Genomic DNA, 15,458 nt, shown 5'->3' with positions numbered 1-15,458 from the left:
CCTTCCCTCTTTGGTCTTCCTCCCCCAAATGCATAACCTCAGTCTAATCATGGGAAAAACTTCAGACAAGCCTGTGTTGAGGGACATTCTACAAAATACTTGACCAGTACACTTCAAAATGAACGAAGTCACCACCAATAAGAAAAGTCTGAGAAACTGTCACAGTCTAGAGGAGTCTAAGGGGGCATGACGACTAAATATAATGCATTTTCTTTGAGGGGACCCTGGAACAGAAAATGGCTATTAGGTAAAAACGAATATAAATAGTATATTATTAAATTTAAGTAATATTAGATTTTATATTATATTTATAAGAAAATATGAATAAAGTATGAACTTTAATAATACTGTACAATATTGGTTCATTGGTTGTGAAAAAATGTATTTAACTAATATAATAGGGGAAACTGGGTGCAGGGCATATGGGAACTCCTTTGAAGCTTTTCTGTAAATATGAAACTATTCTAAATTAAAAATGTATTTAATAAAATAAAGAAAATAGAGGAAGGAAATACCATATCTTATTAATGGAAACGCAAAATTGTACACCCACTTTGGGAAGTTGTCTGGCAGATTCTTATAAAGTCAAACATACTTACCTTATGACTTGGTAATTCCACGTCTTGGTAATTATCCAAGGGAAATGAAAACCTATGTTCACACCAAAACTAGTGCACAGACACTTTTACGATGGCTTTGTTCATAATTGCTAAAAACTAGAGACAATTCAAACATCCCTCAAATAGTGAAGGATACATGAACTGTGGTACCTTCACACAGTGGAATATTATTCAGCAATAAAAAGGAACAAACTACCAACACATGCAACCACATGGACAACATGAATCTCAAATGCTAAGTCGAAGAAGCCAAACTCAACAGCCTGCATACTCTATGAATCCACTTATATGACATTTTGGAAAAGGTAAAACCAAAGGGGCATAAAACAGATCTTGTCAGGTTCTGGGGATTGGGAGAGGTGATAGACTACAAAGGGCCATGGGAGAATAATGGGAAGTGATGGTATTGTTCTATATCTTGATTGTCGTTGTGGTTGTGGTTATATGACTATATATTTATCAAAACTTACAGAACTAAACACTCATGAAGGTGAAATTTACTGTGTGTAAATTATATCTTAATTAAAAATGAAGTCAGGTGTGATGTCCTATGCCTGTAATTTCAGCTAATCTGGAGGCTGAGGCAGGATGATCACTTGAGCCCAGGAGTTAGAGGTTGCAGCGAGCTATGATTGTGCAACTGCACTCCAGCCTGGGTGGCAGAGTGAGAGACTCTGTCTCTAAAAAAAGAAAAAGAAAAAAAAAAAAAAAGAAGAAGAAAACAACTCAAGGATGATTGCCACTTTACAAAATTATTCTCCAAGGGATTTGTTTAAATAGCACTCTCACCTATTGCCTTTTCAGTGATTTCATTTCCAAATGTTTAGCTTGCCAAAAGGGCACTTATGTGGTTTTATTACTGTGCTGCTTGCTGTCTGGAGGCTCAAAACTGGGAGCCATCATCAAGGGACATAGACACAAAGAGCTGAGACAAAGAAGCTAGCACAGAGGACAGCTAGGCTCCTGTCTTAACAATGATTGCATTAGCTAAGTGCTTTATAGTCACCTGCTTTTGATTATATCATGAAGCTGATTAGACCTTACTTTTATGAGCCTTCCAGTTTACAAAGCTCTCTCATATGCATGCACTCATGTGATCCACACAATACCTGGGCCACTTAGGTGGGACAAGTGTTATTTCCATTTTAAAAGGAGAGAGAGGTGCTAAGAGTTCTCATACCTCTGTGTGCCTGCACTCTCTTGACCTGCTTCACAGGTTGGGCAATTTTAAATGCATGGTAATTTGGTGTGATAGATACAACTATATTTTACAGATAGGGCACATAAATTATTTTACAGATAAAGAAGCTGAGGATCTGGGAATTTCCCAAGGTCATTCACCTAAGAAGTACCAGAGCCAAGAGTTCAGAACTTGGATGTCCTGGTTGCAAGCCTACTTCTCTTTGTGCTGTCTTATATGCTGGCTATAGGATTTGTAAGCAGAATGTATTTAAGTTAAGGATATTTTATTGCAAGTCTTCATGTTGTTAATGTATCCGTGAATGGAGAATTTTAATTGGCTTCCATTATTAGAGCCAGATTATTATAAGTAAAGACTACTTTACTCACTGTCATTTTTACTAGTGACTTTGGGAGCTTGGAAGACAGCGGTGCAATGTTTGTGTTTCTCTTGGCTTCTCATGTTTGGAGAGTGTCTGAACGCATGAGCACTGTGTGTGTGTTGGGAGCTGTGACTTCCAGAAAAAAGAGATCACCAATGTAAACATAAGAAGGGGTGATTTTTCAACATACACTAGAACGTTATATCAAAATGAGCATTTTTTCTTTCAGTTGCTTTGAGTGGACATTTAATTTGGTTGCTTTTTAGTTATGTCTCGTTTTTATGCAAAATAGTAATGCCACCTTCCTAATCAGATTTAGCTTAGAATTGCTTTTCCTTGTTTCCTTGGTGGTCTCTGAGCTCCTCCGGGGCAGAGCTGAACCTTCTCCTCAGCGTGTCCTCAGTATCTAGCACAGAGCCCGGCCCATTGGCACTGTTTAGACTTTGTTTGTTGAGCAGGACTGAGCCAAGACTTATTCATCAAAACCTTGACCATAATTGGGCGGGAGGCTCAGGAAAAGTCCTTCCCTGGCCCCTCAAATTTCTCTTCAGAATCCCTATTGAGTGTTATCATCCATCAGCCCATCCTCAGTTTTCCTTGTCAACAGCTTGAAAAATCTTTTAAAAATACCCTTAAGGGGCCGGGTGCAGTGGCTCACGCCTGTAATCCCAGCGCTTCGGGAGGCCAAGGCGGGCGGATTAGATCACACGGTCAGGAGATCGAGACCATCCTGGCTAACACGGTGGAACACTGTCTCTACTAAAACACACACACACACACACACACTTAGCCGGGTGTGGTGGCACGTGCCTGTAGTCCCAGCTACTCAGAAAGATGAGACAGGAGAATCATTTGCACCTGGGTGGCGGAGGTTGCAGTGAGTCAACATCGTGCCACTGCACTCCAGCCTGAGCAACTGAGTGAGAATTCATCTCAAAAAAAAAAAAAAAAAAAAAAAATACCTGTAAGGAAAATGTTAGTGTGTGAGTGAAACTAAGAATTAATACTGAAGGAAAATGAAAGAAACTCTACTCCCTCTTGATGTTTGGCCTAATTTAGAAGAACGTGAATGAGTCTTGTTCCAATCCCATCAGAAATAGGTTCATAGGTTCCTATTTCTTCAGAATGGCCATAAGATGTAGTTACCTTGTTCTCACTGTATGATGGAAAGCCTGTTGGGCCAAGAGTCTAGCAACAGGATTCTATCACTGAGTCTGTGCAAACCTGAATCTATTGCCTGTTTACATAATCTGTAAATGCAAGTGCTGATTACTAAGTGAATTCAGCTATAACACTCATTCCCACCACAATTTATTAAGCCAACTCCACCGTTGCTCGGTTCCAGGCACGAGCATTGTTCCTCTTCTCACATCCCTTCAGGCTCACTCCCAGATAACCCTCACTCCCAAACTGACCAGGGATTCTTAAACCTTTTGGTGTGTGGGTGTCATCTCTGTTTCCTTAGCCTGTGAGCCCCCCAGGAGTGGTGATCTTGTCAGTTTTCTTCTGTCTCCCACTGTGCCTGGTACCAAGATCAACGCACAGTGGGCCCTAGAGGGATTTTTAGAAAGAAATCTTTTAGGATAAGGAGGTCCTTCGCTTACAGTACAAGCTTTCAAAGGCTAGATGGCACTGTTGCTAGCGCCAAATCAGGTGTGTTCTGAATATCAGTGGTGAGGGAGGGAGAGGAGAGAGCAGGGGCCCTGGAGCGCTCACCGCTGAGCCGCATTCAGATACCTTGCAGAAGTACTCGTGGATTCTTGCCTTACTGGCAGGGAGTGCTCTGCCATATTCTCGGCACCTTCACAAACACGGCTTCAGATGGTCTTCCCAGCTACCTTGTGTAGTAGGCAGGACAGCTGTATCAATTCTAATTTTATAGAACTGCAGCTCAGAGAAATCAAGTGCCTGAACTAAATTTATACAGCAGAGCCGTTTAATTAGCAGAGCTGTTTATCATTCATAGCTGTTGGCAGCCCCTCCCCTGTCCCCCACCAAATGAGGGTCCTCAGAGCATGCTGAAGGAGGACTCTGGTTAGTGATACAATTGTCCCAGGATAATGGCCTGGGTGAACTGGACCCCGTCCAAGGGGAAAAAGGTAGGATTCTCAGCCAAGTTGATTGAATGGATCAGCTTAACCTGTGCCTCAAAATGTTTGGATTTGTGACAAGGGAGAGCACATAATACTACATGTAGCCTCTTTGAAGAACAAAATTGTGGTAATTTGCACAATTATTAGGCTCTAAGATCAGTGGTTGATGTTTTATTTAACAGATGATCTATTTATGGGATGCTGCCCTGTGGTTGGGTTGTTACCTGTCATTTGTCCATTGCTTTACTATATTCACGTTTCTTACTAAAACAAAACAAAGAAAACTGTCGTGTGCAGTAGGCAGGGCAGGTATCACTACTGTGCCCAGTTTACAGATGAGGAAATAAAAGATCGGAAATGTTAATAAGAGACATATCCAGGATCACACAGCTGATAAGTGATTGAATTAGAACTTCAGCCCAGTGTGAGTTTGAAATAAAATCTTATCCTTTTTTCATTGTAATTTTTCCAGGCTACGCCAGCTCATCTAGAAATTATAAAATTAGGAGAGTTGTTGATAATATGGAGAGTAAGGCATCAGTGACTAGAAATATATCTATGTAGGGTGATAATGATCAATCATATGCAAATATATGTAAATTGAGAGCAAATTAATTAATATCTGTTATTTGTGCCTTCTGATTGTCTCTGCTCTCCTGTTTCTCCCCAGGATGATGAAGATAAACTGACCTGGAAGGATCGTTTCCCAGGTTACCTGATGAACTTTGCCTCCATCTTATTCATGGTAATTTCTTTGAGGGACCACTTGCCCGTGACTGCATGCATGTAGATGCTGTTATGTGACTATTGTGGATATTATATTCTGCTAGGAAAATAATGAGAGGTTGGTAAAGGGAAAGCCACAGTCCTGTGTAGAGGGGCAGGATCTTGTCTCATAGTGAGGCCATTGACCACACCTGCAGAAGTTGGAACTTCCAGGGAGTGGGTTACCAGATGGTGCTTCTGCATTGAGACAGACCAGAAACTTGGAGAAGGAATCAGGTAAGATGGCTGCAACTGCAGCAGCCTGTTTGGGCTGTGGGGTGGCTCTCTCTGACGTTTGTGGATAGACCAGAGTCTGGAAGCCACAGGAGATAGCCAGCTTGGGCTCGGTAAGTGTGATTCTTCAGCTTTCCTATAGTTGCTGGGTTTATTTCCTTGTGCTGTACCTTAGAATTTGGTACAGCCCTTTTGCAAGACCCAGATGGTCTCAGCTGTGTCAGGGAAAGCTGAGGGAAAATCCTGTGATTCGTATTTGAGTTAGATCAATAAAGTGGTAGCAGTTTATTCTTGTTTGCCAGCATGGGCAAGACAGCAGTACCTGAAGCTAGAGGACCTCGGGGAAGGCAAAAATCAGAGGACAATGTTAGGGTTACTAATACCCCGTATCTCTTTATGGAAATATTCCTTACGGTATTCAAGATTGGAGGTTCTGCTTTACAAAGGAGTGTGTGTACTCACAGCTCAGAGCATTTCTAAGTAGGCCTACATGTTAGTTGCAGGGTGGAAGAGGGATCACTTATTCCAAAAATTTGTCTGGAAATTCTTGTAACTCTGACTCTGGCCTGAGGTTTCTTTTTTTTTTTTTTGCCATTGTTTTTGCCATCATGACCTTTAAGTACAGAAACTGTGTTTTCGTCTTAGAAATGTAAAAGGTGAAGGAAACTTAGATATCACCAATTCAACTCCTCATTTTTCAGATGAAGTACAGAGTTGATGGGTGCCTTGCCACAGCTTAGAAGTCTAAATTTGCTTTCTTTTCATTGCTTAACAAGTGCAAGGCATGTTGAATTTATTCGAGAATATGTGGTGAGTTGCCGTGTGTTAAGCTGTTATGACATAAAAGTTTAATTTAGCACTTCAAAGCCTCCCACAATATGCATATTATTGTTAAAGAGTTTATTCCTTCATTCAGTATTTAATGAGTCAAACGATGTGCTTGACACCATTCTTAGACACTGGGGATACAGCAGAAAACAAAACAAAATAATCCCTCTCTTAAAAAATTTGCAGACAATAAATAAGTAAATAAATAACAATAAATAGGTAATATAGACTTCTGTCTCCAGTAGTAGTAGGTTAGGCTATTTGTAACTTCCCATTTTGCTAAAATTTACCAAAAAAAATTGAATGAATATGTTTTTCAATCTTCTCAAAGCCTCAAAGGACTAACAGGATAGGAAGTAATACCAGAGGCTAAAATCTAAAGGAAAATGGGAACCAAGGAAACAAACGCCTGGGCACTAGAGCTGCTTTTACCTTGAGAACATTTGCCCGTCCAGGCAAACCTAGGCTTTGGTTTTGGAGGTTTTATGGGAGCAAGCAGGATAGAAATTAGGGATGACGGATGGCCCCAAATGGGGATTATAACAGGATGTCCTCACCAAATTAAATCAGAACTCCAAAGGGCTATGTTCAGAGTAAAGATGAAACTGGACTGTACACACCCTTTCCCACTTATGAGACTACAGAAAAATTGTTATGGATCTAAGCAGAAAAGGGAGGAAAGGGGAAACAAAACTCTGTCCTTAAGAAGTGGCCAGGGGCAATCCCTATTGTGGCTTTCTATCCTGGGTCACCACATAAGAGGATCGGGGAACCTCAGGTTGTGAACTTAACCCAACACTAGTAGGGCTCCCAGGTGCCCAGAAGAAGCAAATATAAGCTCTCTCTGTTGGGAAGCATATTTATGCCAGGCCTCAAAAAGTCACCCGAAAGAATTTTGCAAGGGCGATGAAGAGAACACAGTCAAAAACAACTAATTACTCAAGAAATTGAAGCACCATATGAAAGAACCAGCAGGAACAGACAGCAAAGACCAGAGATATTGAAATTATCAGTCACAGGTTAAAACAGCAAACTTAAAAATATACACAAGGAATAAGAAACTATTTTGAAAATTATCTAGCAGATGTGAAAACTAACCAATAAACCTCTATCTGCTAGAAATAAATATATATATAGAAATTAACAAAAATATTGTTATATATATGATTTTTATATGCCATGTATATATGTGTATGTATATGTGTACACACACACACACACACACACAACCATGGATAGATTTTTTTTTTCTTGAGATGGAGTCTAACTCTGTCACCCAGGCTGGAGTGCAGTGGCGCAATCTCGGCTCACTGCACCTCCGTCCCCCGGGTTCAAGCGATTCTCCTGCCTCAGCCATGGATAGACTTAACAACAAGTTAGACAAGGCTGAAGAAAGAATTTGTAAACTTCTATACAGGCTGGAATAAATTATCTGTAATACAGCATAGCGACACAAAAAATTGGCAACATGGAAGACAGGTTGAAAGAGAACAGGTAATGAATGAGATATAAGGACTGGTGGTTTCCTAGTTGATGCAGAATGCCAATCCACAGATTGAAGAATCCCAATGAAACCCAAGCAGAAAAAGTAAAAAAAAAAAAAAATCTGTATCTAAAAAATCTGATATATCATAGTGAAATTATAGAATATATGAGACACAAGAAAAGTCTCAGAAGCATCCACAAATCCAAAGGCAAATTACCTTCAAAGGAAAGACACCTGGACTTACAACTGATATTTTATAGCACATTGGAAGTCGGAATACAGTGAAAAGCCCTCTTCATGTGCTGAAAACAAAACAATTTCTAACTGAGAATTCTATGCCCAAGAAAAATATCATGTAGTGGTAAGGATAAATTAAAGGTATTTACAGACAAATAAAAATTGAGAGTTTGCTATCAACTGAATCTCTCATTAAAATAAATTCTAAGACTGTGCCTTGGATATGGTCCCATATGGAAGATCATGGTTTTAGAAGGGAATGAAGAGCTTTTAAAGTCTAAATATGTGAGAAAACCTATATGAACCGTGACTGTAACAATAATAATGCCAATTTTCATGAAGTTAAAGAAGATAGAACTAAAATATATGCAACAATAATATGTAAGTTGGGTGGGCAATAAATAGAACAATAATGTTCTAAGGTCTTTAGATTGTCCAGTCGATCAACTGATTTTAAGATTTATATGGAAGCACAAAGGCTAAGAATAGTCAACAAACTCTTGAAGGATGGATATGTTACTCTAATTATAAAACTACAATAAGTAGGATAATGTTATATTCTTGTGGGAAGAGATAGTTAGACCGAAGAACAAAATAGAAAACCAAGAACCAGAGTAATGAAAGTGGCACTGCATATAAATGGGGAAAAGAATGAACTTCTCAATAAATGCTTGTGGGACAGTTGGGTGTCCATACAGAAGAAAATAAACCTAGGCCTTATTCACACAACTCAAAAACATCAATTCTAGGTGTATTTTAAAGATGAATGTGAAAGGGAAAACAATCAAGTTTTTAAATATATAAGAAAAAAATGTTTTCATGACCTTGGGGTAGGGAAGAATTTCTTGAGCAAGATACAAAAACACAACCATAATAAAATGCTGGTAAATTTGACTATGTTAGAATTAAGAATTTAAGTTCATAAAATACCTAATAAACTCTGTGAGAAGACAAATTATCAGAATGGGATAATGTATTTGCAACCACTATAACTCAAAAGAATTACTCTTAACATATATAAAGAACTTAAAACATGGAAAAGGTAATTCAGTACAAAATAGGAAAAAGATGAATATGTACTTCACAAAAGAGGAAATCCAAATGGCCAATAAACCTATAAAAGAATACCCAATGTCATTAGTAATCCTGGAAATTCTAATTTAAACCACAGCGAGATACCATATATGCCCCAAAGTCTGTAAATAACAAGTGTTGGAAAAGATACAGATCAAAAGAGCATTGTAAACTCTACTATTGGGAGTATAAGGTGAAAAAACAAAAACACTTTGGATGTAGTTTGGCATTATCTAGTGAAACTGGAAGTACATGTGTCCTGGGGCCCAGAAATTCTACTCCTGGATATCTGTCTTAGAAAAACTTGTGTACATGAGCAGCAAAATACATGTACAAGGATGTCTATGGAAGCCCTGTTTATAATAACTCAACCTGGAAACAGTCCAAATGCCTGTCACCACCAGAATGGATACATACATTGAGGCATATTTATACAATTAAATACTATACAGTCATGAAAATGAGCAAACTAATAGTTATGTATAACATCAAGGGTGAAAAAAACAAGACGAAAGAGTATATACAGTTTGAATCTACTCATAGTGTTCAGAGACAATACTCAACTATATAGTTTAAGGATGCATACCTTGTTGTTAAAACTATCAAATGAGCAAGATAATGAGTATCACAAAATTCTGCACAGTGGTTGGATCCAAAGGAGCAGCAAGGATGGGAGACCATGTGTGTGTACTGGGGAGAAGGGGATTCGAAGCTGCTGGCAGTGCTGGTCTGGGCTATACTGGTGTTTGTTTTATTCAGTGTGTATGTGTGTGTGTGTGTGTGTGTGTAAAATTGATTTTTCTGTATGTTCACAATAAAATTTAAAAAGACACAAAATGCATATATTAAATGGGTTGGTCAGGTAAGTTCTCATTAAGGTGACATTTTATCAAAGATCTGGAGGAGGCGGAGGAGCCAGCCACATGGATATTCTAGGGGGAACATTCTGGGCAGAGGAAACAGCAAGAGAAAAGGCCCAAGGGAAGCAATGCCTGGCATCAGGAGAGACAGCAAGAAAGAGCCACAGTGTGGCTGGAGCTGAGCACCCTGCAGGGGATAGTGCAAAGGGGGACACAGTTAGAGAAGTAATGAGGAGCCCTGTAGGTAGGGCCCTGGAGGCCACAGTAAGGACATGGGTTAATTCTATGTGAGATGAGAACCCCTAGTAGAGGGTTTTGCAGGGAGTGACATGACCTGACATACATATCAAAAGGATCATTCTGGCTGCTGGGGCGAGAACATGCTGGTAGAAAGGCAAGGGTGGGAAGAGGGAGATCAAGTAGGAATCTGTTGTGATAATGCAAGAAGTGTGGTGGCCTGGGCAGGGTGAGAGTGAAGAGTGTTCAGATGCTGGTTCTATTTTGAAAGTGAACTGAAAGAATTTGATCGTGTAGTATAAAACTGAAAAGAAGTCAAGAATGACTCCAAGGCTTTTATCCTGAGCAGCCCAAAATCTGCAGTTGTTCCTTACTCGGTTGCCCTCATGATGGATATGAATCTAGAGTTCAGGGAAGATGTCCAGGCTGGAGACCTAATCACTAGAAGGCATTTAAAGCTATAAGATGGCACGAGATCACCAAGGGAATGAGAGTAGATAGAGAAAATGTCCAAAGACCAAGTCCTAGGACACTGCAGTGCTCAAGTTTAGGAGCATGAGGAGGGGCCAGAGAGGAGAATCGAAAAGGGACAGGGGAGAATACAGAGTCCCAGAAGTCAAGAAAGCATTTCAAAGGGGCAGGGCAATCAATTGTATCACATGCCACTGGTAAGTCAGGCAAGAAGAACACTGATACTAGGAGCTTAGCTGCTGCCTGAGAGAAAAATCTGTATCATCATCATCGTCATCATCATCATCAACAACAAAAAATTGATCACTGGGCCACCATTCAACAAATACTAAAAACTGGGTCAATGGCGGATCATCTTGCCAAAATTCTGAGTTTTTTCTTTTTTTAAAATTCCATTGATACCTCCTAAAGCTAGACTGGAAAGTGGGAATATTTTTATTGTCCACAAATAGTACATAATTATCTCTCCTTTGTAAAATCTTCCCTTTCCCAACCCCACCCAACTCCAAATCTTGATATAAATGCAAGATTCTGTATCAGAACCAATAACTAATTGAGAATCTCACTCTGCCTGGGGTCCCACAACTGCCACCAGCAAGTTCTGGGAACTGAACCATGCGGGCGGGAGCTGGGAGCAGAGTGGTGGGAATGGGGGGAGCCCCCTTTACACATCACCCTTCACAGTCAGGTGCTCAAGCTTGTCCAGGCTTAAGCTTCCAGACCAGGGGGAATTATTAATAGCACTTTTTTACTCTCAAAAGTATTTCAGATTGGACAATACATTATATTGTTTCCTGCCTATTTGGTTTTTTAAAATCTTTGTTTGAACTATCTTGTTCCCATTTCTTTTTCCCACTTAAAAAAAAAATCCCAGTTTTCTTTCTTTATTTTTATTTTTTATTATACTTTAAGTTCTAGGGTACATGTGCACAACGTGCAGGTTTGTTACATATGTATACATACGCCATGTTGCTTTGCTGCACTCATTAACTCGTCATTTACATTAGGTATTTCTTCTAATGCTGCCCCTCCCCCTGCTCCCCACCCCCCAACAGGCCCTAGTGTGTGATGTTCTCTGCCCTGTGTCCAAGTGTACTCATTGTTCAGTTCCCACCTGTGAGTGAGAACATTCAGTGTCTGGTTTTCTGTCTTTGTGGTAGTTTGCTCACAATCATGGTTTCCAGCTGCATCCATGTCCCTGCAAAGGACATTAACTCATCCATTTTTATGGCTGGATAGTATGTCATCGGTGTATATGTGCCACATTGTTCCTTAATCCAGTCCTATCATCTGAGGACATTTGGGTTGTTCCAAGTCTTTGCTCTTGTGAATAAGTGCTGCAGTAAACATACAATGGGCATGTGTCTTTACAGCAGCATGATTTATAATCCTTTGGTATATACCAAGTACATGGGGATGGTCTGAGTCAAATGTTATTTCTAGTTCTAGATCCTTGAGGAATCGTCACACTGTTCTTCCACAATGGTTGAACTAGTTTTAACCCACTCCCCCACCTGGGTGACTGGGAGTTCCACCAACCATGTAAAAGTCATTCTTAAAATTTCCTCCACATCCTCTCCAGCATCTGTTGTTTCCTGACTTTTTATAGGATCCACCATTCTAATGGGTGAGATGGTAATCTCACTTGTGGGTTTTTTTAATTTTCATTTCTCTGATGACCAGTGAATGATGAGCATTTTTTCATGGTGTCTGTTGGCTGCATAAATTATCTCTTTTGAGAAGTGTCTGTTCTATCCTTTGCCCACTTTTTGATTAAGCGGTTGTTATTTTTTTTCTGTAAATTTTGTTTAAGCGTTTCTTGAGATCTGGATATAGCCCTTTTGTACAGATGGTAATATAATAAAGGAGCAAATGTTTTCTCCATTCTGTAAGTTGCTGTTCACTCTGATTGTTTTTCTAAAGAAAAGGAAACTTTGGCCAATTACCTAAGAACAAGGTGTGGAGCATGGAGATGAAGCGGGCTTAGGGTGGTGCTTAGAAAACAAGTAATTCTTCTGTGGCTGAAGTCTACGGGTAAGCCAATAGACCCTACTGTAATCCTGTCATCTCATTCCTTTCTTCACCTCCTGTGCTTGAACCCTGCAGAAAGATGCCAGGACCCATGGGATTAGGAAGGTTTCAGACATGCCAATTCTACAAAGTCAGTTTTGAAATGCTTTTCCCATGGGGTTGATGAGAGCAAAGAAATGCCCCAGGGCTATTTATCTGCCTCCCATTGTGTTAGAGGCCCCAGCAATGGGACAAAGACAGACTTTCTCTCTTCTCCTTCACCAAATCCAGTGTGTTCAGCTAAGTTCCCTTTTTTAGATGGGCCCTCCTGTTTTCTTCTTGTAAAGGGAGGGGATTGTCAGAGGCAACTGTCCCTCCTCTATGGAGCTAGGTTGCCTGAGCTTTTCTTCCTTTATGGCCCCAGATAGTCATTTCTCTTACACTTGGATATTGGGAGTGCCCACCATCAGAAAATCCTCCTCCACAGCCTTGGGTTCTCATCATAGCCCCTTTCACAGATCTGCCTTATTTGCACACTGCCCCTGATGGATCATCAGCATGCGCTAATTTTTAAACCTAAGGCCAACTCACAATCCCTCCTGTGCTCAAAACTCTCTTGATGCCTTCCCATTTACTGAGGTGTAGAAGCCAAACATCCACGACACTGCAGGGCCCTCCTGGCCTGCCCACCCATCTTCCCATACTACCCACCGTCCCTTGCCCAACTTCCCTTAAATCCTTCCTTTAGGTCCTTGGGTAAAAAGGTCCTTCCTCACCCATCTTTTCCCAACCACCCTATTTTAAAATTGCAACTGATCTCTGTAACTCGTTTGCCTTCTTTGTCGTCCACAGTAATTTCTCCATGCTTGAAGGTACTAAACGTATTTTACCCTATTGTATAGTTTTTTGTCATATGTTTTTCCCCACTAGAAGATCCATTCTGTGAAGGCCAGTGCTGTTCCTGTTTCCTTTTCCTACTGGGACCTACAAGTGAGAACTGGCACAAGGAAGAGCTTAAAAACATTTTATGAATGACTGAATGGGTAAATGAACTGAGTGTTCCTGTTGTAGGCGACGTGGATGCCAGCTGGAAACCCCATCATTCTTAAGCAACACTATCACAAGAACAGAGAGAGACCAAACACGCAATGTTCTCCACTGCATAGGGGCGGGCACTGAACAATGAGATTCACTTGGACTCGGAAGGGAACATCACACACTGGGGCCTATTCATGGGGGGGGGAGGGGGGAGGGATTGCATTGGGGAGTTATACCTGGATATAAATCCACGAATTGATGGGTGCTGACGAGTTGATGGGTTGCAGCACAGCCCAACATGGCACAAAGTATTACATATGTAACAAACCTGCACGTTACTGGCCATGGTAGCCTCTAGAAACTTAAAGTATAATGAAAAAAAATAAAATAAAATAAACTAGGTGGATGTCATAGGCAGCGTACTATGTCGATGATGAAGTTGTTAGTGTGTGCGCACGCCTGTATTTTTATACTTGAGCTACTATTGTGTGCCATGCTGGGGATCAGCAGAGGTTACTTGTGCCTTGTGCATTGCTACTTGCTCCTCTTCCCTTTTCCGAAAAGTTCTTCCTTATTATCCTTTCCTCTAAGTCTTTCCCTCTAAGTCCGTCCCAAAACGTTTTTCTGTGGCGTTTTCTCTGACTAATCCCCCTGCTGTCTGCTGAGAGCATACCAGAAGCTCGTGAACAGAGGCCTGTGACTCCATCCAGCTGCTACTAGGCTCATCTTTGTTGTATGTGTGCAATGATTTTCTCAACTTTGCTTCAGAATGCAAGTTCTGGACGGCGATGAAGAGGCCCCCTCTCTTTCCTGTCTCTCTCTTGGTGTCAGTAGGACTCTGGACTCTGTAGCCTGGCTTATGTTGCATTTTGTTTATGCCCCAGAAGTAAAGTTGTGATGTTAAAACACCAAAAGCAACAGGAACCGTAATAAAATGACCATGTGCAGAGCAGCCAGATCCCCTAGAGCTACTGCCCAGCGAATCTTTACCAAACCGGTTCTACAGGAGGCGCTGTTATGAAGTGGCTTGAGGCACAGAATGTGGTACAAGACAAACCTCCTTTTGACCTAGTTGGAAGAGACAGATCACAAACATGGAATATACCCAGTGCAGTGGTTTGCACAATAAGCAACCAGAAAATGTGTATTGAACTTAATAAACAAAATCAATCATGTGGGCTGGGCATGGTGGCTCACGCCTCTAATCCCAGCACTTTGGGAGGCCGAGGCAGGCAGATCACCTGAGGTAGAGAGTTAGAGACCAGTCTGACCAACATGGAGAAACCCCATCTCTACTACAAATTCAAAATTAGCCAGGTGTGGTGGCGCATGCCTATAATTCCAGCTACTTGGGACACTGAGGCCGGAGAATCGCTTGAACCTGGGAGGCAGAGGTTGCGGTGAGCCAAGATCGCGCCATTGCACTCCAGCCTGGGCAACAAGAGTGAAATTCTATCTCAAACAACAAAAAAAGAAAAAGTAAATAAATAACGTAACCACAAGTGGTGGAAATAATATTGGATTTAGTGCTGGAAAACCTGGGTTCTAATGTCAGGATGGGATTGTAGACTTTGGAACCATGGAGCAGGGTTCAAATCCTAAATCATCATTAAATCTCATGTATTAAAGGCATGTCTTGCATGGTAGTTAAAAGAATCGGTGCTAGTGAATATATGCATCGAATAAAGACATCTAGAAGGCACAAATAGTTTAGCTGGTATTGATGATGTTATCACCATTAACATCTCAGCTCTACCATATACCCTCCAGACCTTGGATCAATCACATTTTTGCCTCTTGGGCTTCAGTTTCCTTGTGTATGAGACTAAAGACTGTACATAGATGATTCCTAAATGCTAAGATTTTAAAATTTCTACCATGATCCAGAACAGTAGGGTTGTAGTCCACACCTTGTGGACTTCAGCAAATCTTCACTTTTCCAT

At 40.7% G+C, this 15,458-nt stretch overlaps 1 protein-coding gene across 1 annotated transcript in view; it reads left to right on the top strand.

The window, feature by feature from the left end:
• ANO2 (anoctamin 2) overlaps positions 1-15,458 on the top strand; it is a 288,476-nt gene that overhangs the window by 197,402 nt on the left and 75,616 nt on the right. Inside the window, exon 12 of the mRNA XM_017883353.1 lies at positions 4,946-5,020. Within this exon, the coding sequence (XP_017738842.1) occupies positions 4,946-5,020 (75 nt within the window). The remainder of the gene's footprint in view (positions 1-4,945; positions 5,021-15,458) is intronic.

Source organism: Rhinopithecus bieti, unplaced genomic scaffold (assembly GCF_001698545.2).
Source record: "Rhinopithecus bieti isolate Rb0 unplaced genomic scaffold, ASM169854v2 scaffold_13342, whole genome shotgun sequence".
Classification (NCBI taxonomy): Eukaryota; Metazoa; Chordata; class Mammalia; order Primates; family Cercopithecidae; genus Rhinopithecus; species Rhinopithecus bieti.
Note: the sequence above shows the minus strand (reverse complement) of the source record. Positions and strands in the feature narration are given on the sequence as shown.